This window comes from Gopherus evgoodei, chromosome 10, assembly GCF_007399415.2.
Source record: "Gopherus evgoodei ecotype Sinaloan lineage chromosome 10, rGopEvg1_v1.p, whole genome shotgun sequence".
In the NCBI taxonomy this organism is placed as follows: domain Eukaryota; kingdom Metazoa; phylum Chordata; order Testudines; family Testudinidae; genus Gopherus; species Gopherus evgoodei.
In genome coordinates this window covers 66020780-66045442 of record NC_044331.1, presented here as the reverse complement: position 1 = coordinate 66045442, position 24663 = coordinate 66020780, and the positions used below count along the sequence as shown (strand labels likewise).

Genomic DNA, 24663 nt, shown 5'->3' with positions numbered 1-24663 from the left:
AGTGCATCTAGACTCTGCTGCTGTGCTGTTTGAATCTGTTTACTCTGTGGAGGTTTTGTCAGGGAGCATAATGCTAAAATGTGATTAAGTATTCTTTCTGACAGCAGGACGGGTTTGTAACTGCCCTGCTCTACAGCCCTGCCTTGCTTCTAGGTTTTTATGTTGCTTGAAATATAACTTACATGCTGAGTCAGTGAACATCTTTTTTTGTTTGTTTTTTAAAATTAAAATTAGAGCATTAAAGAATTTTCAGTTTCTTAATACTTGTGTTATTTAAACTTATTCATTACAGTGTCAAATCCGGTTTGGAGGAAGAAAAGAAATTGCTTCAGATTCTGATAGCAGGTAAAAAGCTTTAGGGAGCATGTTGCAATTTATATATCATTACTACTTAGCTGATATAGTAAAAAGATATTTGGTCCAGTAGAGTATTTGACCCACTTAAAAACATGCTTGAGAAACTCTTGGTTGCCTTCCTCGTATTGGTGCACATGAATCATATTCCAGACAAAAGGGCTACACAGGTGTTTGCAGGATTAAGGCAGCATGGTGAATTCTGAAGTCTGGATATAACTAAAGAAGAACTTCATTTTTTACCCCAATACTTCTGTTTTTAAAATGACTATATATCTTGTATTTAATTAGATGTCTCAAATCTAGACCTGTTCTGTTATGGGTTTCATATTTTAACCAATTAAAAATGAACATATGAAAACCCAAGGTTTTTCTTCTTACTCCTAATGTTCTTTAGCTGCAAAAATATTTTCTCCCTATTCCTCTCCCCCGCTACAAACTGACTCTTCTCAATGATAGAAATGCCAATTGAAAATTATTTAGTTTCTGTTGTCATTTAGGTTCCAGTTGGTCAATTAGGTTATGGCATTGAATAACAGGTTGATAGTGTAACTAATTACTAGGGCTGCTGGTCTTTTTAGTGAAGCCAGCAGAGACCAGTTGAAAGATTCTAATAGTCTACCAGAACATACACTAAACTCCACTGCTGCCTATCCTAAATTCTTAAACCAGCTCCCATTTCAGTTCTGTAAACTAACCTTGAACTTAGTTCAGTATCTTTGGAAAAAAGTACCTGACGGGATGGAAATGGCAGCTACTTCTTCCTTATGCGCTCAGCTGCCTTTTCAAGTGTAGTGTGTCATCCATTGATCAGTTTCTTGCAAACTACACTGAATACCTAGATTTTTTTCCCCATAGAAAGTGAATTAAAATGGCAATTGTGAATTGTTAATTCCTATTTTTATTGTGTATATTATACCTCTCCCTCACTCTTTATATGTTGCTTGTCTTACTTTATAAGCTCCTGGAGGCAGGGACTGTCTTCCTGAGTGTGAACTGTAATGTTAAAATAGAAGTAGGGATCTCCAGGTTCAAAGCAAAAGCTTCCAACCCAACCTACTACTTTTTGGAACATTACTCTATTTCTGAAACACTTTGTCAAACATTAGAGATTTGGGTATCCCCTTTAGGATTGACATGTTGACAGGCATGGACATTTGGAATTTAAAAAGCCTAATGCTAAGCCAAAAAATGACATGGTTTACTCACAAACAGACTCTTGAATCAGCCATAATGCTCATCTTGCTCAGTCGTGTTATTTGGGCTGTAGTTAGGCAGTTTAATCTTAATTAAACAGGAAGTGAAAATTTTACATGTAGAGATTTCTGACCACATATTTTTCCAGTGTGATTTGGAGCTATGCTCAGTGGTTGAGAATATTTTTGGAGGAGAGAATAAGTCACATTTAAGGCTTATCTACTGTACAAAATTAGGTCGACTGAAATTAGGTTGAACCTACAGCCACTGGAGCAATTACATTTGCTGCTGGTGTCTGCACTGCCCTCCTTCTGCCACTGGTGCACATTCTCATCAGGTGCGCTTGCACCAACTGAAGTGGAGCATTGACAGTTGGAATGTGGGGCTCACAGCTGGAGCCCCCATGCCACAGGGCTGAAAGCCTGAGATGTGAGTCCAGTGCAGGGCTCAGTTTCATAGTAGGGAGCCTACCAGCAGTGAAACACACATTCTTGTCAGTTTCATGGCTGCTATTATTTCAAAGTTTATCTCTGGCTCTGGCCATCAGCCCTGGGATTGGGGGGTGGGCAGTCTCCAATTGTTAGCTTGGTACCTGGCTGACAACCAACAGGCAATGTAAGTAATGCAGGGTCTACACGGACACTGCATGAGTCTAGCTAGATCAAACTAAGCTCTACGTCTTTTGGGTGGTGAGTTATTAAGTTGATGAAGTGGGTGACTTACATCGGTGGGAGCACCATTGTAATGTAGACACTAACAGAGTAAGGTCGACATAAGCTGCCTTATGTCAGCCTAACTCTATAGCGTAGCCCAGGCCTTATGTGGGTTGCAAATTTTACGAGATTTACTAATTTCAGTGATGTTCTTTCAGCCTTTTTTATAGCTGGATTTTTTTAATTGTTCACAGTTCTCCAGTGTCCAGTAAACAAAGGGCCATTTTGTTCTTGGTTTGTTCTTTATAGACTCTTCTATTGCACACATCGTTGTGATAGTATATGTTACCTACACACACAATACACGTGATTGAAACATTTTTAGTTTCCAGTGGCTATTATTTTTCATATAGTTTTGCTTTTTCTATAGATTACTGTATAGAATTTATTACTACAGTATGAAAAATGTTTCCATTTCATTTTGGGAGACATAATTCAGTTTCTCATAGTAATATTCAGTATTATTCAGTTTTCTTGCTTCATGCATCTGCTTCTAATCATTTGACTGACATATCTTCCTTATCAGAGGAACTAGAATCTCTGTGTTAGCTGTTGCTTTTTAGAACTGCAAGAATCAAGTGGATTCTTTTGTTCAAAACTTTGAAATTCCTATTAATTGCAGTTATCTTTAACAAAACACTCAATTATTCACATTTGTTCATAAAATTCCATCTTGTTTATCTTATCCATAATGTGTTACTTTTTTAGTATTGCAAAAGAAGTTTCCTTAGTATTTCCCACCAAAGCTATTCTATATATACAGCACCCCCAGGGGCTGCCCCGCCGCCCCACAGCATCCTCAGGGCCCCCCTGCCACCCCCTGGGGCCCTCCCCGCCGCCCCACAGCACCCTCAGGGCCCCCCTGCCACCCCCTGGGGCCCTCCCCGCCGCCCCACAGCACCCTCAGGGTCCCCCTGCCACCCCTCGGGGCCCTCCCCGCTGCCCTACAGCACACCCAGGGGCTGCCCCGCCGCCCCACAGCACCCTCAGAGCCTCCCTGCCACCCCCTGGGGCCCTCCCCGCCGCCCCACAGCACCCTCAGGGCCCCCCTGCCACCTCCCGGGGCCCTCCCCGCTGCCCCACAGCACCCCCAGGGGCCGCCCCGCTGCCCCACAGCACCCTCAGGGCCCCCCTGCCACCCCCCGGGGCCCTCCCGGCTGCCCCACAGCACCCTCAGGGCCCCCCTGCCACCCCCCGGGGCCCTCCCGGCTGCCCCACAGCACCCTCAGGGCCCCCCTGCCACCCCCTGGGGCCCTCCCCGCCGCCCCACAGCACCCTCAGGGCCCCCCTGCCACCCCCCAGGGCCCTCCCCGCTGCCCCACAGCACCCCCAGGGGCTGCCCCACAGCACCCTCAGGGCAACATCTGGGAAAACCCAGACGTAAACTAACCTACTGTCACCAATGAGATATGGTGATCAGACTGCCTCCTTAAAACCAAAGTATTATTTATGTAGCAGTAGGAACAAAGCTTGAGAAGAAAACACAGAAGAAAACACTCTGCCCCGCTGTCTACATGCATGTCTATCTCATGTAAAAACTTACTGTCTTCTGATGATAACTAGGCAGGTTTAACTTCGTCAGAAATCCCTATCTGCGGTCTCCTGTGTTTCTCTGGTTCCTCTAAATAATTACCGCCCCCTTTTTGAGGGAGTGTTCCTTTTAAAACTTGCCAGAGTTCTCTTAATCTCCTGTATTTGTGGGCTCTTTCCTGTCTTGGTCCAACCCAGTTTATAGATTAGATGGAAAGAAGCAAAATCATCAAAGCTAATAGTCCTGATATTGTCCCTTAACAGCTCTCAAATGTTTGCGGCGAGATTATTTTTCCTTGCCTAGCTGTCTGCAGTGCATTCTTCAGTATGCATAGTTTGGCGAAACAAAGTGTTAGAGCACTGTACAGGAAAAGTTTTGTTATCTGGCATTTTACAGACCGGAAAGCTCTATAAACCAGCATTTTGGATGGCTCCCCGCAAGTGGCAACATGTCCGGAGAGGCATCCCCCCCACCCCCAAGCTTCCATTGGCCGTGGTCAGTGCTGCTAGGCGGAAGAATGGCCATGGGGGCTCCATGCACTGCCTCCACCCCTCCCAACACAGACTCTGCAGCTCCCATTGGCTGGGGATTGCAGCCAAAGGAAGCTGTGGGGATGGCGCCTGTGGACGGAGGCAGCACGCAGAGCCACCTGGCCGTGCCTCTCCATGGTGCCGCTTGCAGGGAGCTTGCAGGGAGATACCCGAGGTGAGCGCCACCCGGATCTGGCATGCCAAAACCCCTCACGCACTCCACCACTCTGCCCTGAGCCCCTTCCCATACCCAAACTCCCTCCCAGAGCCCGCACCTCTGCCTGCACCCCAACCCCAAGTCCTAAGCTCCCTCACGTACCCAAACTCTCTCCCTCTTAGTTAACTGGAATTTTTGACTTACCGGCACCTTCCACTCTCCCAACATGCCAGATAACAAAGCTTTTGCTGTATTTGTTATGACGTATTCAGAAATGGAGTATAGTGGACTTTGGCTTAATTTTAAAAAATAAGTTAAATTTGCTAAAATATCAGGTAGTAAGTTTGACATAGATTTTTAAAAAAAAGTCTAAATTACTTTCTAGGCAGATTTTGCTTCATTTTATAATGTCTATAATAGTTGAGGAGCATCAATATACATTTTTATGTTATTTTCTTAGTCAGGTTTGCAGTGCAGATTGTGTTGAACAATTTAAGTTTTAAAGATAATTACAGAAAACTTGAAATAAAAAATTTCAGCTGCTATCAAGATGTAGACATAAGTGAAGGTGTATGCATGTTACTCTGACAAGTTTTGTGTAGCTTGCTTTTTCTCATAAAAATTGAGCTTTTTCACATGTCGTGAGTTTGACGCTGTTCCAGTTGCACAGATAGAAATAAGCTTTGCATTTGATGTATTACAATTCATCTGAAAACCAGCAAAAATATCACTAAGAAACAGGTAAAATTGCCCAGAACATGTACTCGCACATTGTCAGCATATTCAAAAAAATCATGAAGTAGTTGTAAATTTTGAAGTTTATCTGTTTAAAATGTAATTGTATTATGTACAGAGGAGCTGAAATGAATGGGATATAAAAAACATTCCAGCATGTAAAGATCGATTTCTAAATTGGCTGTTAACTTTTTTTAACAAGCAGTTTCCTGTGGCTCTGTATAGTTACTGTAACCTAGTGGATATGAATAGGTTTATAGAGCTATCGCATATTAAAAAGATTACCACAAATCAGCAGTTCTCAAACTTCATTGCACCGCAACCCCCTTCTGACAACAAAAATTACTGCACGACCCCAGGAGGGGGGATCAAAGCCTGAGCCTGCCGGAGCTTCACTGCCTTGGGTAAAAGGGCCTGTAACCTAAGCCCTGCTGTCCAGGGCTGAAGCCTTCTGGCGTCTGCTTCCTCTCTGGTCAGTGGGGCTCAGGCGTTGGCTTCAGCACTGGGCCCCAGCAAATCTAACATTAGCTCTGGTGACCCCATTAAAACAGGGTTGTTACCCACTATGAGTTTGGGGCATAAGTAAAGGACTTTCCATGTAGGGAACTGCATGTACCTGCACATTCTGCATTTATTCCAAATGTCTAAATCCACTGAATCTAAACATAATTGTGTTTTATTCTTTTTACATTGTCTTTAATTAATCACGTATGCTATTGCAGAGTGACTTGCCTGTGTGCTCAGTTTGAAGCTGTACTACAGCACGGTTTGAAGAGGAGCCGAGGTTTAGCATTAACAGCAGCAGCAATCAAACAGGCAGCAGGTTTCTCCAGCAAAACAGAAACAGGTAATACACTGTTCCAGCTGACCTATTGAAAAATGTCAAAATATTATCCTTGTTATGTGTAAGCAATTGATATAACCTCTCATTTTTGGGTTTAAGAAAACAAACCAGACTCTAAGCTAATTTTAATGTATTTAACTGAAGTCTCATTATGAAATAAAAATGCTTGTTAATTCACTCTTTTATGTAGCATGTTGTACATATTCATGTTGAAGAGTGTTTAATATTTGAATATCTGAAAATTGGTTTCAAAATCCAAGATGCTGTTAATACTAGCTTAGTACATGCTGGAATTTATTTTCTTAAAGTGATTGTAAATAGCAGTATAAAGTTTCTGAAATTTTTGAGTTTAGTTTCATTTTTATAGCAGTTTTAGCCCAAAATCTCTTTCACGACTTTCAGGAGTTATCAATCCAGACAATTCTATAGTAAGAACTTTCCAAGGCACTTCTTATTTGGTAACAGTTGATATTGCTAAACATTATATAATTGTAATGTTGCTTTTGTAATGGTATTGTTCCATTATTAACCCTATTTTATTCTGGTTTTAATTTTCAAAATTTATGGCAGTGAGCATGAGATAGTAAGCCTCAATAGGAATTTTAAAAACAGAGCTTATGCTGCTTGTATTGGGTGGAGTTTTATTTGCCATTTTTTATTTTTGTGGTCAAAATACTTTCTTTTTTTAGTGAACACTTGGCTTTTGTGTTGGGCTCTGTTTTCTTTCTGCTCCTCTTCTCTTCCCTTCATTCCCCAATATTTATTTATTCACACTTTGTGTTTAAACAGTTCAGCTTCATGATGTCTCCTTTGCATGGCCTCCAGTGATCTGTTTGTCTTCCCTTCCTCATCCAGGTATTATAAGTAAGGCTGTGAGTATGTCATGGAAGTCACAGATTCCATGACTTTCCGGGACCTCCGTGCTTCTGCAGTGGCTGGTGCAACTAGCCTGGGGGCTGCCTGAGCAGTTCAGGTGCTGGGGTAGTTCTGGGGCAGTCTCGGGCCACCGCACCCCCTTGTCCCCCCTCCCTGCCAGCAGTAGGAATTTGGGTGTGGGAGGGGGCTCAGGGCTAAGGCAGAGAGTTGATGCTTGCCTTGTGGGGGCTCCCCGGAAGCTGCAACAAGCTCCTTGGTGGAGGCATGGCCAGACAGCTCTACGTGCTGCCTCCACCCACAGGCACTGCCCCCGCAGCTCCCATTGGCCGCGGTTCCTGGCCAATGGGAGCTGCGGAGCGGGCGCTCGGGTGGGGGCAGCATGCGGAGCCCCCCTGGCCACGCCTCCGCCTAAGGGCTGCAGGGACATGCTGACTGCTTCTGGGAGACGTGCGGAGCCTGGTAGGGATCCCGCCAGCCTTCCCCCTCCCCCAGCAGCAGTGGGGGTCCCGGGCCACATGTCCCTGCCCCAGAACACCCACACGGTGCCCCTGGGCTGCCCCCTGCCCCAAAGCTCCCGAGTTTTAGTCAGGGGTATATAGTAGACGTCATGGACAGGTCATGGGCCGGGAATTTTTGTTTACTGCACGTGAATGTCCATGACTCTTACTAAAATTATCTGTGACTAAAATGTAGCCTTAATTATAAGGGACCATAATCTTCAAGCTTCTGAAAATCACTCAACTGTAACAAGTGTTGAAGTAATAGAAGGATTAAATGCCAAAATATCTGGTGGAATTTATGATACTTACTGTGACCTCCACCTACAGTTTCCATAATATTGTTATGTGGCATATTACAAATACAGTTAAGTGCAATAGGAACTTGTAGTTTAATCTTATTTTTTTCTCATAATTTAGTTAATGCAGATTTTGTTCTTCTTGGTCATGGGCTAAGATAAGTTGTGCTGGTGTTCTGGACTCTTATATTAATGTTTTATTTGAAGCCTAAATACTTAGCTTTCTTTGGAAACTGTTGTGTATATTCTCTGAATTATCCTTTCAGTGTGGTTTGTATAGATAGCTTTGTATATTTCTTTCCTCGGTAGTGATGGGCAAAACTCAAAACAGTTTGGAGGTTCAGACTGGATAAACAAATAAAAGTTCAGCTGCTTATTCAAATCTTTGTGGAATCCTAGCTTCTTCTATATCTGTTGCTGCCTTTTTTTTTAGTGTGGATTGGGATGGCAGAGTGCTTTGCTTCTTCCTCCCTCCTCCCATTGGTAGTTTCTTCAGTGGATAGCCTCTTCAGCCTCCAATCAACAATCTCACCCTTTTGTTCAGCAGCTGTTCTGCCCTCTCCTAATCCAAGATCTTGTATTCTCCAATTACCTATTACTGCTCCTGGTGATCACAATACTTTGACATTTAAATGCATTCCTATATTCCTCACTATTAGGACCCTACTGAGTTCATGGCCGTGAAAAATGTGTCACGGATCATGAAATCTGATCGTGCCTCTCCCCCGCGGTGAAATCTGGTCTTTTCTGGGGAGACCAGCATTTCTCAAAATGGGGGTTCCTGACCCAAAAGGGAGTTACAGGAGGGTCACAAGGTTATTTTTGGCGGGGGAGGAGGGGCATGGTGTTGCCACCCTTCTGCGCTGACTTCAGAACTGGGCAGCTGCAGGGCGGTGGCTGTTGGCTGGGTGCCCAGCTCTGAAAGCAGCTCTCCCAGGACCGGTGCTAGGGGTTTGAGCGCCCTAGGTGCACGGCAATTTCGCCGCCCCGCGCGCTGGTCCCGCGGCTCCGGTGGAGCTGCCGTAGTGGTGCCTGCGGAGGGTCCGGTGCTCCATGGCTCCGGTGGAGCTGCCACAGTCATGTCTGCGGGAGGTCCACCGGACCGCGCGAGCAGCCAACCGTCCGCAGACACAACTGCGGCAGCTCCACCGGAGCCGCGAACCAGCGGACCCTCCGCAGGCACCACTGTGGCAGCTCCACCGGAGCCGCCTGCTGCCCCCTCCGGCAAAACGGCGCCCACCAATTATTCTGGCGCCCTAGGCATTTGCCTAGGCTGCCTAAATGGTAGTGCCAGCCCTGAGCTCTCCACCAGCAGCAGCACAGAATTAAGTGGCCGCACCGCTGCCTTCAGAGCTGGGCTCCCAACCAGCAGCGGCTGCGCTCCAGCTGCTCAGCTTTTATGGTTGATATCTCTTACATGTTTTCATCTCATTTAGCGGAACTGCTTATTTTCTTGTTCACACTTGAATTTTTTTTCCCTAATTTTTTAGAATAATACCTTGTGCAACTCAGTACCACAAGATTATACGGTTCTATTTTTATTCATTTTTGTATTTAGATTTCTAAAATATATTAAAAAGGTGCCTGTTTAACACTTTAGGTTTCTTTTAACAGATTAGAGGCAAATAAACGTAAAAAAGCAGCTAACCCCACAAACAACCCCCACAATAACTCTACCTCTCAGCATGCAATCCCTATTCAAAAGCATGAACATCTGCAATGTTTTTATATTAGCAGAGAGAAACTAGGTAGGACCGCCTGATTGACCTTTCCTATAATATTAATCGCATTAAACAACTGAGCTTATTTAATTTAGAGGAGACAAATAAGATGTGACAGGATTGAGGTGTTCAAAAACTCCCAGTGTGAGAAGAGATGGTATGCCTTTTGTGCTTTTTTTTTGTATTGCCATTCTTTGAACCTTTTCTATTTCTGTCATATCCTTTGAGAGATGGGATGGCCAGAACTGAGCACAGTATTCAAGATGAGGGTTTACTATAAATTTATTTAATGGCAGTATGAGGTTTCGCTGTCCTTTTCTTAATAAAAACCTAAATCTTATTTGGTTCTTAACTACCATTTTACACTGAGCAGAGATTTTCATTGAGCTGTCAACAAGGGTGCCTTTGTCTCTCTCCGGAGTGGTTGATGGCTTCTAAATTAACAGCAAAGTGTAGGAGTACTTTAAATTGTTCTCTCCCATATGCATTTCCTTGTACTGATGTACCTTGAATTTAATCTTTTTTCATGTTGCCAATTGTCTAGCTTTATTAGATCCTTTAGAAGTTTCTCAGTCTTCTCTAATTGTGCCCATTTGGTGTCATCACAAAACTCTAATGCTAATATTACTGTATAGTTTGTTTTTGAGCAATATATATATTTCATGCAATACTGATGGTCAATAGTAATTGTCAAACTGCATATAACTTGTTAAAAATAATATTTTAATGGCAAGGAATAAGCTAATAGATGAGGTGGGAAGATGTGACCTGGCATAAAAGTATCTTGAGAACATCTTGAGTTTAATTGAAAATATGTGGTGTAGTAAAAGTATTTTGTTGTACACACACATTCTGTTCTTGACATGTGTATTGTCATTGCCTCTAATTCAGAACTTTCTTGGGGGCCGGTTCAAGATTGTGGGATTAACTCCCCCAGGAAATAATGACCATCAGAATCTGCACCACCTTCCACATCAAGTACAAGGCCTATTTATTTGACCTTGCCTTCTCTAGCATAAACACATAGAAACGTGCATATTTAAAAAAACAAACCAAATTCTTTCCCCCTCTTATACCCCACCCCCCCTCAAAACAAAACAAAAATCAAACCCAAAACCACTCCACTCCTCTCCTTGGGACAGGATGAGAGAACAAACAGAGGACAAGTGTTAATTATATTGCTTAATGCATTGCTGGAAAATGGTCAGATGTCAGAGTGTCGCGCATAGTATAAGAACTTATATAGAGTAGAATGGTAGTTAACTGTAGTACGGTAATTTGATGGGAGGTTTTTAATAGTAAGTAGAATTTGTTGCCAGCAAACTTAAGTTATCTTACACTAGTTACAAATTTATCAATCCTGGAGTGTAGGTGTGTTTTTAAAAACTATAGTAATATGCATCCCCAGATGAAATTTTGGCCCTGCTGTTATAAATGAAATGGTAAATTGGATGACTTTTAAAATATGTATTAGATTTAGGAGTGAAGGTGGAATCCTACAGGGATAATTCTTATCACAAATATCTACAGTCAATAGCTTCAGAGAAATTCTGTAGAAGTAAGCAAGCTACTAAACTGAAGGGTTACAACAAGCTGGGAAATGATTCATCTATGTTCAAGATCATAAGCAGGTAATTGTATTGTTTTAGTAAAATAGCATGTCCTATAGAGAGAAGACAGTTTATTGTGTGTTCTTAAGCATGAAATAGTAATTATATTGGTTTAGAATGATATTTGAAAAAACTGGCATAAAAATTTGGAGGTATGAATAGAAATGATATAAATGGGATTCTCTTTAATGACTTTGTGACAGAAAGATAGAAAAATAGACCAGACATATGAGTTAAGTGTATTTTTGTATCTTAATATATCTTGCAGAGCCAGCTTTTTGGTACTACGTAAGAGAAGTTCTGAATAAACATGAACTACAGCGCTTCTACTCTCTGAGGACTATTACTACAGATATTGGCAGAGGCCGTGCCTGGCTACGCTGTGCATTAAATGAACATTCTCTGGAAAGATATGTCCATATGCTGCTTGCAGATAAAAATCGACTTAGGTAACTGTATTTAATGACATAAAAATGGAGGAATGCATGCAATTGCAGACTAAGAACTGGCATTTAAAAATGTCTGAAACTAGTAGTCGATGAAGTAGTCCATTTATTTTAGTTAAACTACTTAGTATCACTCTTTTAACTGCTGTTTTAAATTTTTTGTAGACAGCTATTTACAATTTATTTTATAGTCTGTGATCCAAAGCGTTCTAAAAATTTCAGTGGCTAGCGCAGACAATAGGAAATAATGCACAATGGAAAACATAATCCCAACTATACATATAAAATGCTGGTGTCTAAATTAGTTGTTACTACTCAAGAAAGAGATCTTGCAGTCATTGTGGCTAGTTCTCTGAAAACATCCACTCAATGTGAAGCAGCAGTGAAAAAAGCTAACAGAATCATTAGGAAAGGGATAGATGATATGATATATGGCCTCTATATAGATGCATAGTACACCCGCATCTTGAATATTGCATGCACATCTGGTTACCCCATCTCAAAAAAGATATTTTGGATTTGGAAAAGGTTCAGAAAAGGGAAATAAAAATGATTAGGGGTATGGAACAGCTTCCATATGAGGAGAGATTAATAAGATTGTGACTTTTCAGCTTGGAAAAGAGATGACTAAGGGGGAGTAGGATAGAGGTCTATAACATCATGACTGGTGTGGAGAAAGTAATAAGGAAGTGTTATTTATTCTTTCTCATAACATAGGAACTAGCGGTTACCAAATAAAATTAATAGGCAGCAGGTTAAAAACAAAAGGAAGTATTTCTTCACACAACACAACCTGTGGAACACTTTGTCAGAGGATGTTGGGAAGGCCAAGATGATAAGTGTTCAAAAAAGAGCTAGATAAGTTCATGGAGAATAGGTCCATCAATGATTATTTGCCAGGATAGGCAGGGATGGTGTCCTTAGCCTCTGTTTGCCAGAAGCTGGGAATGGGCCACAGGGAATGGATCATTTGATGATTACCTGTTCTGTTCATTCCCTCTGAAGCGCCTGGCATTGGCCACTGTCAGAAGACAGGATACTGGGCTAGATGGATCCTTGGTCTAACCCAGTACGGCTGTTGTTATGTCTTCATGATTTTGGACTCAGGATTCAGGGCTCTGTCAGACTTCTAGGAAGTCACTTAATCATTGTGTCTCAACTTATTTGTATAAAGGGTCTAGTGTGCTATAGAAATGTTAAGGAAAAATTTAACATGCACTTTGTAATCGTCAGATGAAAGGCACTATGAAAGTGGGTAATGTTATTGATTTTACATTTAATCACATTCAGTTCTATATGACATATTTTTGTCCTTTTCTCCAGTCTGCTTAGATCCTCCTGTTGCTGAAGATTCTCAAGAATGTCTGTTATCCTTCCAGTATCTGTCATCCATAGATATTGGGCCTTATCTGACTCCTATTGAATTCAGTAGAAAGATTTCCTTTTACTATCAAGCAGTTTGCTCCCCTTTCTAAATCACTTATGGTGTATCAAGCAAGATCATTCCTAGCAGTAAGCTATTGGGAACCCACTTTTCTACTCCATAGAAAAAGATTTCCTTACATTTACTCTGACTTCCTCTAGCCTTCCTGCTAACTAGTTAACATTCTAGACCTCCAATCTTTCACAAATGCCTCCAGTTTTTTACTTAACCTTCAGGTTCTTTATTTGGTATCTTGTCAAATGTCTAAGGGAAGTACTCATATTTGTGCAGTGGTAGTGCCTATACATAATAAAGAAAGATGTAGATTCAGGGTTATGATCCTGTAGCCCAAGGACCTCTTGATGCCAACTAGGAGAGGGCCTGGGGTACAGGGATACCTTGGATTCACCGAAAGAATGACATGCAAAGTCTTTAGTGAAAGACTATGTCACAGTGGTCATAATCATTGTGAGATGTATATATGAAAAATATGCAAGGAGTTATGTGTATATGCTGAAAATTATGTTCTCTAGCCTTGTAATTAAAGGCAGATAATTCAAAGGTAGCATGCTTTGAGACAAACTTCTCCACACAGGAGGTGGGGAGAAACATCTTCCCCTGGTGGACCACTGTGTATTGTGTGTCTTGCAGCATACTGAATCAAATGCTAATGAAGAGCTTGTGGAGACTTCATTAGGAAATGAACAGGAAGAGGTAAATAGCAAGGGGTGGGATGGGAACCTTCTTTGCTGATGAAAATCAAAAGTCTGATCTGGTATATCTGAGGTGCAGAGAGATGCTCTATATGTGTAACTATTTGTTTCCAATATACTTATTTACTATTGTTTTAATCTCTGTTCTTTGATTATAGTGAAATCAAGAATAAGTTTATTAATGTATCAGAGTGCTGGGAGTTAAGCAGAGTGGTGATCATGAGAGGAATTAAAAATATCTTCATGTAAACTATTCCTTTGGGAGTGGAGAATCTGAGAGTTATGTGAGTGTTTGGTGGACTAATGTCTGGGCTCTCCAGACGGACATTCAGAGGACTAAGGGATTTATGTGAGCCTATTGCTAACCGGCCTCTGTGGAGGCCTGGAAGACAGTGTTTGTGTTGCCAGAGGCTGTTGAAATCAGGTAGCCTACCCACAGCAGGCACAGACCTCACACCAAGGGCAGGTGGTGGCGAGATGCTTCACAATGGGTATCCCCCGGGAAGCATCACAGACAAGAACAGGCTGGGTTCAAACAGGAGAAATCATGTATAGATCAAATAGCAATGTGTCTTGAAAGAACTGTTGATAGAGTGATAGTTGCCGCTTTATATGAATTATAGAGATTTCCAAAATGCCTTTGGAACAGAAGATAGAACACTTCTATGGAAGTTGCTATGCCATTGTTATCCTTCAAAAATTTGTGAACATTCAGACATTCTATTATGACTAAGGATACGATTCTGTCACAGATGTCACAGATGTTCACATATCTTAGCAGCTTAGTAAGACATTAAAGTCAGAATAGTGAAATCCAGAAATGCCTTTGTAATGCCAAAGCTGATCTGGAGAAACAGAAATCTTGCCCTCTGAACTAAACTTCAGATGTTTAACGTGATTATAAAATGAGTCTTACTATACGGCGCTGAAACTTGAAGTCTTGTTAAGACCTTACTGTCTAAACTCCAAGTTTTCATAAACAGCTGTCTTAGACAAATCCTCCATGTCAGATGACCAGAAAAAAATCACACACAAAGAACTCTGCAGGAGGACAAAACAGAAACTAATAGGGCAGGAAATTATGGAATGAAAATGGAGGTGTCTAGGACATACATGGAGGAAAGACCCAAATAACATGATGAGACAGGCATTGGACTGACATCTTCAAGGCACGAGATGATAAAGTGGACTCAGGATAACAAACATGGAAATACATGATAGAAGCAGAATTGAAAGTTGTCAAAATGACACTAGAAGAAATTAAGATTGTAGCAGGAGATGGGAAAAGATGGAAGGCAGTGGTTAAGGCCTTGTGTTCTGCATGAGATGGGGATAAGGGAGAGAGTGAGCGGAGAGGAGGAGAGAGCGAGCGAGAACCCGAACGAGCTTAAATGCCCTAGTCAGGATTGGACACCATTCTTCATACACATTATATGACAGTCCCTGATCTGAAGAGTCAACATCTAAATAAACAACACAGACAATTAGTAGACAGTGTTCACGCAAAATGTTACAAAGTACAGAACCTGGTAGATGACATCCATTTTCTTCCCTTTATTTTCTTTTATAAGAGCTCAGTCTCAATTTTTTGTCACAATAAATTTTTTGTTATCCCATTCTTTAACCATCCATTTAACGTGTAATGATAGAGTATGGTGCTTGCTAAGGAAAGGGTTCAGCCCGACATGTTTAGTTACCAGTCTCTTGCCTATTACTTACAGGAATCACATCAACCTCCCTTTGATTCTTTAGTGCCTTTACATCCTGGTTGAGCAAGAGCCTAAATAATTTGGTTGAGCCTGATAATTCATTGCTCAACAGCTCAGTTTTTAACACTGGATCTTGCTCTGTTCTGATTATTTGTTTTATATCTATCCTTTCTAACTTGCTCCAAAATGGTTTGGTAGCTATGGGTGAAATGTTGGATTTCTCAAATATGGCAACTACATGCATATGCATTGGTAAGTGATATGGCTGTTAATATAGCTGTTTATCCAGAAATAATTGCTAGTATTACTGTAAACTTAGTCTTACAGCTGAGAGATTCCTGATCTGAATGATTTGCATCTTATTAGAAAATGCGAAGATCAAAAGCAGACTATTTCTTTTAACTCCCAGTATTCACTGTTATACAACTCACATTTGAATAGGTGTCTCTACTTTTAGTTAAGAATTGCCTAGAGTTTATATTACTCTTTCTCCCATCTCATGCATATCAGGCTCTTTAAAGGGCCACTGCAGTTTGTATTTGGATCAGCTGATGTATCCAAGCCTCTGTGCAGCTGATATGTGTCATGTTTTCTTTTTTCAAAAACAGTGTATACTAAATAAAGAGTATTCAGCAATGTGGCTTTATTTTTACCTTTTAATCTATAGTGTCTTCTATGAAGACTGGTCTTTTATGATGGATGAAGAACGTTCTAGTATGATCCCTACGATGGCAGCTGGTAAGCCTGGACACTTTAAGGCAAACTCTTGAATGATACTGTTGTGAGAGAGACTTCATTTTTGGAATGTGCTTATTTCTGTAGTAATTGCAAAGCACTTTATAAAATAATGAGTTGGGTGCTGTTGGTGAGGCGAGTGCTGGTTCATTTTATGTACATTTTAAGCTGGTGCCAATATCCAGAGGGAGCATTGAGATTTTGTAGGTCTCTACTTGGTGGGCATACTTTGTGTGGGAGCTTTAACTTTTTGCTTACAAACCTTGATCTTTCAAAATTGTAGTTTATATTGCTGTATCAGTACACTAGCAAAGAAAATAATTGGGAAACATTCATAAGAACACTGACTTTTTTTTTTAACAGCAAAACAACTTAAAGCAGCATCTTGACAGTGTCAGCAATGCAGTAGTCTTACTTGACTGCATACTATTTCTTGAATTGCATCCAAGATGATAGGGAATTGAACTTTGCTCTGGCAAGTCCAAGTTAATGTTCTAGCCACTGGACCATCCTTCCTCTGTGTAATGTTCCTTCTTATTTATTTTTATTACATTAATGCCTAAAAGCCATAGTCATGGCCTAGGACTCTATTTTACTAGCCACGGTACAAAAAAGACAGTCTGTGCCCCCAAAGAGTTTACAATCTCAGTACAGGACAAGAGCCAACAGGTGGATACAGTCATACAGGGAAACAAAGACAATATTGCTCAACATGATAGGCAGTGGTCTCAGAAAACCAGCAGCCTACCTGTTGTCGAGTGGTTTTTTTTTTTTTTTTTTTGGTAGGGATTACACCAAAGGATAATTTTTGAGGAGGCTTCTCAAGGAGGATAATGAGTTAGTTTTGTGGATATTTGTTGGGAGCGCCTCGTAAACATGAGGGGCAGCATGTGAGAGAGCACAGAGATGCTTGTGAGAAAATTTAACAAATGGGTGAAGGAGGCTGGAATCATAGGCGAGCATCAACATCTTAATAGCAAATGCAAGATCATAGGTAACATCTGGATACACTTTGAAGGGTCTTGGAAGTGCTGACAAGCAGCTTATGTTTGATGTAATAGTGCTGATGGAAGGATGTAAAGAGAGGGATGACATGGTCAAAGCAACAAGCTAGGAAAATGATATTTATAGCAGCATTCTGAATGGATATAAATGGGGCAAGATTGTATTTGTGAAAGGCAGAGAGAATGATGTTGGAGTGATTGAAGTGCTAGTTGATGAGAGCTTGGATGAGAATTTTTAGCTGCATGGATGGATAAGAAAGGTCATATCTTAGAGATCTAATACATAAAGAATTGGCAAGATTTAGACATAGCCTAAATGTGAGGACCTAGAGAGAGTTCTGAGTTGAAGTTATGCCCACATTAGGAGCCTAAGTGCCAGGCAGGGCAGAGGTGTTGTCCACAGTGATCAATGAAGGAATTAGTGGGGCTGATTGGAAGAGGGATATGATTAAGAACTCTGTTTTAGCCACATTAAGCTTTGGGTGATGGCTCGACATTCACAAGGCAATGTCAGAGAGACAGGATGATATTTTAATTGGACAGAAGGAGACAGGTCCAGAGGAGAGAGGTAGATCTGTGAGTCATCAGCACAGATCTTCCGCTATGTGATATTTGAGATAGTATGTGATTAGTGAATTATAGAAGGAGGCAGTGTTAAAATCTACTCTTCGTTGTGGATCTATTTTCAGACTTCTTCATTGCAACCTTAATGTTCTATTAACTTCATTTGTGTATGAAATATCATTGCATATATGTATTCAGCTATGTTGCTGTATGGTTTTTCTTTTTTTTTTAATCTAAAGGTCTGAACTCCATTCTTTTTGCAATCAACATCGACAACAAGGACTTAAATGGGCAGAGCAAATGCACTCCTACCGTCTCTGATCTCTTAAAAGAATCCACGCAAAATGTAACCTCATTGTTGAAGGAATCCACCCAAGGTGTTAGCAGCCTTCTAAGAGAGATAACAGCATCCTCTGCTGTTTCCATTTTAATCAAACCTGATCAAGACACTGACCCACTTCCAGTTCTATCAAAGAATGTTAGTGCTGGTAAGCATTTTGGGGATACTAACATAATTAAAACATATATAAAGTGCTCAAATATTTAATTTTTTTTAGATTAAAGAAGACTCTAAAAGAATATCAAGAATAAATTCTTTACATCATTAAACATATTTGTTACACATAATTTAAATACCCTGTTTGTTACAATTTAAACTTAAAACTGGTAGGTTAGTTTTTAAGAAAAGTAGTGTGGAAATATTGGTGTGACAGAAAATGAAAAGCTCTTCTGTATAATGGATATATGCATCGTGCTATTTGTATCTCTGAGAATAGAAAATTATAATCTCTTGACAGTTTGGGATTTTCACTTGAAATTTGTTATGGCACACTTCTAAATCATTACGCTTCTACCCCAACGTAACACCACCTGATATAACACGAATTCAGATACAATGCAGTAAAGCAGCGCTTGAGGGGGCCGGAGCTGCGCGCTCTGGTCAAATCAAGTTCGATATAGCGCGGTTTCACCTATAACGCGTTAAGATTTTTTGGCTCCCGCGGACAGCGTTATATCGAGGTAGAGGTGTATATCAGACCTGGCAGATGCTAATTTCATGACTCATTGTCCCTTTAATAATAATGTGTTTACTTGTGGCACATATCCTTACCTATCAGTGATAAATACAGTAGGAGATGCCTATGCTTGTGTATCTAGATTACAAACTCCAGCTTGATTGTTAACTGTTTGGGCAGACAGTGTATATAGTCTATAAAGTCCCTTAACAAATAATAAATAATTATGCTTTATAGATCATAGTTTAGCCACACAAGGTTAGAACATTTGAATGTGCTATTGCCCTGCTGCAGCTAGCACAATCATGGTAGATGATCATTTTGGACAGCCACTCACAGCGTCTGTGAAGACTTGAGTCTGCTGTAGGTTTAAAATAGTGCAGTAAGATGCAGCTTTCACTTATATGTAGTCTGCTATGCAAGTATCGAAGGGGTAAGTTTTCATCTCCGGAAACTGAAAGTTGCAAACATAAAGCACCATTTTGGCAGTCTTGTACTCATCAAATAAAAAGTCTAACTTGGAGATGCTTAAGTATTGCTTTAGATGATAGAAGAAGAGGACTCATTCATTGTAGGTTTTTGATGCCTTATGAATTTCCATTAGAACTACGAAAATGTGTAAATGTGTTGTAGTGTGAGTGGGGGAGGAGAGCAAAAATTATTTACTTTTCTGGCATTTAAAATATGCTGTTTATTTTAAATATGCTTTTTTAAAATATCTTGACACCAAGGTTTTTGTGCAGATTTTCAGCTAAATTGAATTAAGAAGGTTGCGATGCTTCCATACTTGGGATAACTTTTATTATTTCAAAAAGCATTCTACAGTTCAAACAACAGAATACTTGACCATGTGCTGTACATTAGTGTGCAACTTCGATAGAACAGAAACATTAGATGCATTCAAATACAGCAGTAAATTGAATTTTTAGAATAAATTTGTCAGGTGATTCCATTGAAATCACGCTTGTTGCTTGTATTCTGTTGCTTTTTTTATTTGTGTTCAGAAAACATTCCATCCTCATTTTATCATTAGGGAGAAGTTTTCTGTGGATATATGCTGGTCAGAGTTGGGTTGGGGAGAGGCAGAAAAGAATCAGTCCACCGTACCAGTTTTCCAGGCCCATGTATTTCTGGTATTCTTGGATTGTACTAAAATAACATGTAGCTATTTGAAGTGACTTACATCCCATCTACATTACAAAAAAGGCAGGAGCAGGAAACTTATTTTTATTTTTTGCCAGAGCAGATTAGGCATAAATTGGTTAAAAGATCTCTTGAAAACCAATCCCAAGACTACATCACTGCCTAGTTGTGGGAACAGGTTAAAATGGCTTTTGAAAATCAACTAACTCCTTTCCAGAATGAGACCAAACTGTTTTTGTATTTGTTTTTAGTAACTCTTCATGTCGTTGTTGTATAGACAGGACCTGATGTATTGTCAGATAAAATGAGTCTAATGTCACAGATGTAAGGGATAGAGCAGAAGAGTGTTGCCCTTGGATCTACTAACACATGATGGTTTCTTGTATATGCCACTGCCTTGCAAGAAGTATATTTGTTTTAAAATGCAGAACATCATTTTTTAGTGATAGAGTAATAATTTAGGTTAGTAACTGACATTTGAGTAAATAATAAAATATAGAAAACAATGTACTTAGTAAACTTGGTGGGAAATGGGATGTACACCCATGGCAAATAACAGTTGTACTTCCCTCTAGCAGGGTGGATAAAAATCAATTATTTTTTTAAATAAAAAGTTGGATTTTTTAATTTAAATAGGATTTTTTTGATAGGTTTTGTCCTCAAAAAGCATTTTATCTAAAGATAGTTTTACTTAAGATACATTATAGCTCAAAGATATCTCATCATGTAATAGGGATTATAAATTCTAATTCTATAGTATGAGACAATATATTCATGTAATGTTTAAGAAAAGTTTTGTAAATAAGTTCCAGTAGTTCATGGATTAGGGACTCAATTTTATGGGGTTCCAGGGGCTTCTGTATAGATTATTTAGGTTAATCTATCTACCTAATGGAACTAGTGCTCAGTCCAGAAGATACCATCAGTGATGCTTAGTTTTGCAGTTCTCAAACTGTGGATTTGTGTCTCCAGAAATAACATGCTTATTAACAGCAAAAATGTTTTAAAATAAATAAATAACATACAGAGGTGAGAAATAACAGACCTCAACCCTATTGTCCCTCTGCAAATTTGTGTACAAAGAGTCAATCCCTTACCTCTCTGTAAAAGTGCAAAATTTCAAAAAGTTCAATGAATAGAAAATTATTGTGGGCGGAATAGATCTGGACAAGAGAAGAATTCTGGAGATACATGTGAGAAGGGAGGGACAGGCAGTAGAAACAAAAGTGAAGGTATTTGAGCAGCATATTCCAGAAGTCTTGAGGTCTTTCTGAGTGGTAGCGTTCATTGATTTTGAGATCTCCCTTACCATTTTCTCACTAGAAGGGAAAACCAATAATGGCAGCAGGCCATAAAAGTGACCCAGTTTGGGAATATTTTAATGAAATTTCTCTACCTTGGGGTAAGACAGGCATGCATGCAAAATACAAACAGTGCAACAAAGAAATGGAAGACCTGGTTGCCTCAATGAAACAACATCATGAGGAGAAGTGTTCCTTCTCAGGAGGAAGCTGTATTGAAGATGATGAAAGGAACATGTCTGAACATGCAGGATCTTCAGGTTGGTAAACATTTTTATTTCATACTTCTTTCTTAAGGACTGCCTGTCTTCCTTCTGGACTATTCTTGAATTCTCATGTTTGAGCAAAAAATACAGTTGTTACTTTATGGTACTATCATTTTAGATGCAGTGTGATAAAAAATAAATAGCTGAAATAGGCAGATCTTCCTTTTACAATTTCACCTTTAAAGTAGTACTGAGTGTCAGTGAATGCAATGAATAGTTCTAAATGAGCAGTATGGTAATAGTAATTTAATAACTACATTGCCTTATTTTGTTTAGGAGAATCCATCCTCAACATACAGGATTATGAAGACTACCCACCTTCAAGATCACCATAATTTTCATAGTTTGAGTTTTCTGCCAATGATAGTGTTTCAGTCACATCGTGTATGTCACATAGCCACAGTATATCACTTGTAGCAAAAAGAAAAAAAAAAATCTCCATCATCCAGAAACAACCGTAGATAAATTTGTGATAAGAACCAGCAGATTACAAAAAGAGGTAATGGATGAAAAAATTGCCTGGTTTGTTTATGCAACAAACTCTCCTTTCCATATGATTGAGAACCTACACTTCATTAACATGGTTCAGTCATTAAGACCAAGACTGAAGAGCAGTGTGCAAAAGGTTAGAGGGTAAAATTGTTTTAACCTGAGTCTTGATGGTTGGAGCTATATCCACAATGATCCTGTTGTATGTGCTTGTGTGACAATAGAAGAAGGGAATGTCTTCCTTTGATTGATACATCAGGAAATGCACACACAGCAGAATACTTTCAAGAAGTAGCAGTAAAAACTATAACAGACTGTGAAAAAAAAATTCGAAAATCTAGTATGCAGCTTCGTCACAGACAATGCTGCAAATGTATCCAAGATGAGAAGAAATTATTTAGAAGAGAGTGAAGAGAGTCCCAGGCTAATAACACAGTTGCAGTGCTCATTTGATGCACCTTCTAGCCAAAGATTTTAGTGTTCCAGAAATAAAGGCTAATGTTGAAATTGCAAAATGCTTCCGTAACAACCACTTTGCAGCAGCTACTCTGAAAAAAATTGGGAGGAACCAAGCTAACTCTCCCACAAGATGTGCAATGGAACTCAGTAGTGGACTGTTTTTAGAACTGTATCAAGAACTGGCCTAATCTGATGACAGTTCGTGAACAAAATTGTGAAAAAATAGATGGCACTGTCACAGCCAACGTCTCAAACATTGGGCTTAAGAGAAATGTTGAACACATGCTGAGTACCCTGAACCCTATTTCTGTAGCCTTGAACAAAATGCAGGGAAATAGTTGTTTTAATGCTGACGCTGTTGAAATTTGAAAGGAACTGAGTGAGATCTTAAAAAGAGAAATATGCAATGACAGAGTTAAATTGCAAGCATTAAAAAAGCGAATGGGTCAAGCACTATCTCCAGCTTATTTTCTTGTAAATATTCTCAATATTTGGTACCAGGGTCAAACCTTAACTGCTGAAGAAGAGGACTTGACTATGATGTGGACATCCAGCAATAATTCCTCCATAATGCCAACTATAATAAACTTCAGAGCTAAGGTTGAACCATTCAAGGAATGTATGTTTGCTGATGATGATTTAAAGAAAATCACACCAGTGAACTGGTGGAAGGCACTTAAGCACTTGGATTCAAAGACTGTTGAAGTGATAATCTCACTTTTAACAGCAGTAGCTTCTTCTGACGGTGTAGAGAGAATATTTTCTTCTTTTGGACTAATTAATTCCAAATTGATAAATCGTTTGGGACCTGAAAAAGCAGGAAAGCTTGTTTTTCTTTTCCAGATTATGAACAAACAGGAAAATGAAGACAACTAAGTTAGCTGCAGAAGCCAATATTTTAAGTTTCTCATGTTGACTTGGCTGACAGTTAATTTTTTTTTAAGATATTTCATTTAACAATTTTAGTTAAAAACAATTTTAACAATAACAAACCTGATTTTAAAAAACTTGAATATTTAACTAAATAAAAAAATTAATATACTTGTTTTGTTAAAATATTATATGTTTGCTGTTGAAGAAAAAAATCCAGAATACATAATGTTGTTTTAGTTAAATAAAACAATTTAAATCTCTGTCTGGTGATGTTCTCTTCCTAATAAGAAAATCCTCCAAATATTAATGGTTAACCTGTTGAACTGGAGATAGTCACCTCCCAATGACTTCATAAATATCTGCTTCAATTACCTTTGGTAAATGAAATAACCAAACAATCATTCATTTTCTGATATAGCTGTAAAACTTATCTGAAAAGTTTTCAAAATAAATCACTTAAAAATGTATAGTGTGTACCTTCTAAAAATGAAACCTACAGTTATCTGTGAGTTGTGAAGAATATGTATTCAGGTTATAACAACAAACAAGAATGCACTTTTATGTAGAAATCCATGATTACTCCGAGTCTTCCTGCCTAGTGATTTAAATCAAATCCACTCTGCCCTCTAGATCAAAAGGGGAAGGCATAAAACTGTAATATTAGTTTAGCTGAATGGTGTGAGTCTGTGGGGGGGGGTAGCTGTCATGAGGGCAAGGGACAAAATTTAGAAATTTCAAAATATATTTTGAACTTTTCGTTCTCAGAGAGAGTTCCAGTATGCTGCCAAAAACAAATATCACGTCCATCCACCCATCTCCTCAAAAACAACTCTTCAAAGTCTGAGCCATTTAGTTAGCGGTCCTTTAAATAAACTGCTTAACAGGTTCAAAAGTACATTTAAAGGTAAAGAATATAAACCCATCAGGTTTTATAAGTATCCTATGGCCTGTCACTAATCTTGTCTGAGACTCAGGGTGGATGAGGAAAAATCTTTTATTGGACCAACTTCTGTTGGTGAAAGAGACAAGCTTTATTCAGCTCTGTAGTTCAAAAGGTTCTCTCTTTCACCAACAGAAGTTGGTCCAATAAAAGATACTACCTTTAGCCCTGGTCTACACTGGGGGAGGGCGGAATTGATCTAAGATACACAACTTCAGCTATGAGAATAGCGTAGCTGAAGTTGATGTATCTGAGATCAACTTAGAATCACTTACTTTGCATCCTCGCGGCCCGGGGTCGATGGCTGCCACTCCCCCGTCAACTTTGCTTCCGCCTCTTGCCGAGCTGGAGTTCAGCAGTTGACGGGAGGGCAATTGGGGATCGATTTATCGCATCTAAACTACACGCGATAGGTCGATCCCTGATAGATGGATCGCTGCCTGCCGATCCGATTGTCTCCTGGGACCAACATTGCTGCAACAATACTACAAACACTAATTTTATCTGTCATTCTTTGT

General features: G+C 39.8%; 1 protein-coding gene across 1 annotated transcript in view; it reads left to right on the top strand.

Annotated features, from left to right (window-relative positions):
* SNX29 (sorting nexin 29) overlaps window positions 1-24663 on the top strand; it is a 472917-nt gene that overhangs the window by 13634 nt on the left and 434620 nt on the right. The window contains exons 3-8 of the mRNA XM_030578064.1: window positions 293-345; window positions 5940-6064; window positions 11333-11513; window positions 16023-16093; window positions 17898-18146; window positions 21036-21049. Coding sequence (XP_030433924.1) covers window positions 293-345; window positions 5940-6064; window positions 11333-11513; window positions 16023-16093; window positions 17898-18146; window positions 21036-21049 — 693 coding nt within the window. The remainder of the gene's footprint in view (window positions 1-292; window positions 346-5939; window positions 6065-11332; window positions 11514-16022; window positions 16094-17897; window positions 18147-21035; window positions 21050-24663) is intronic.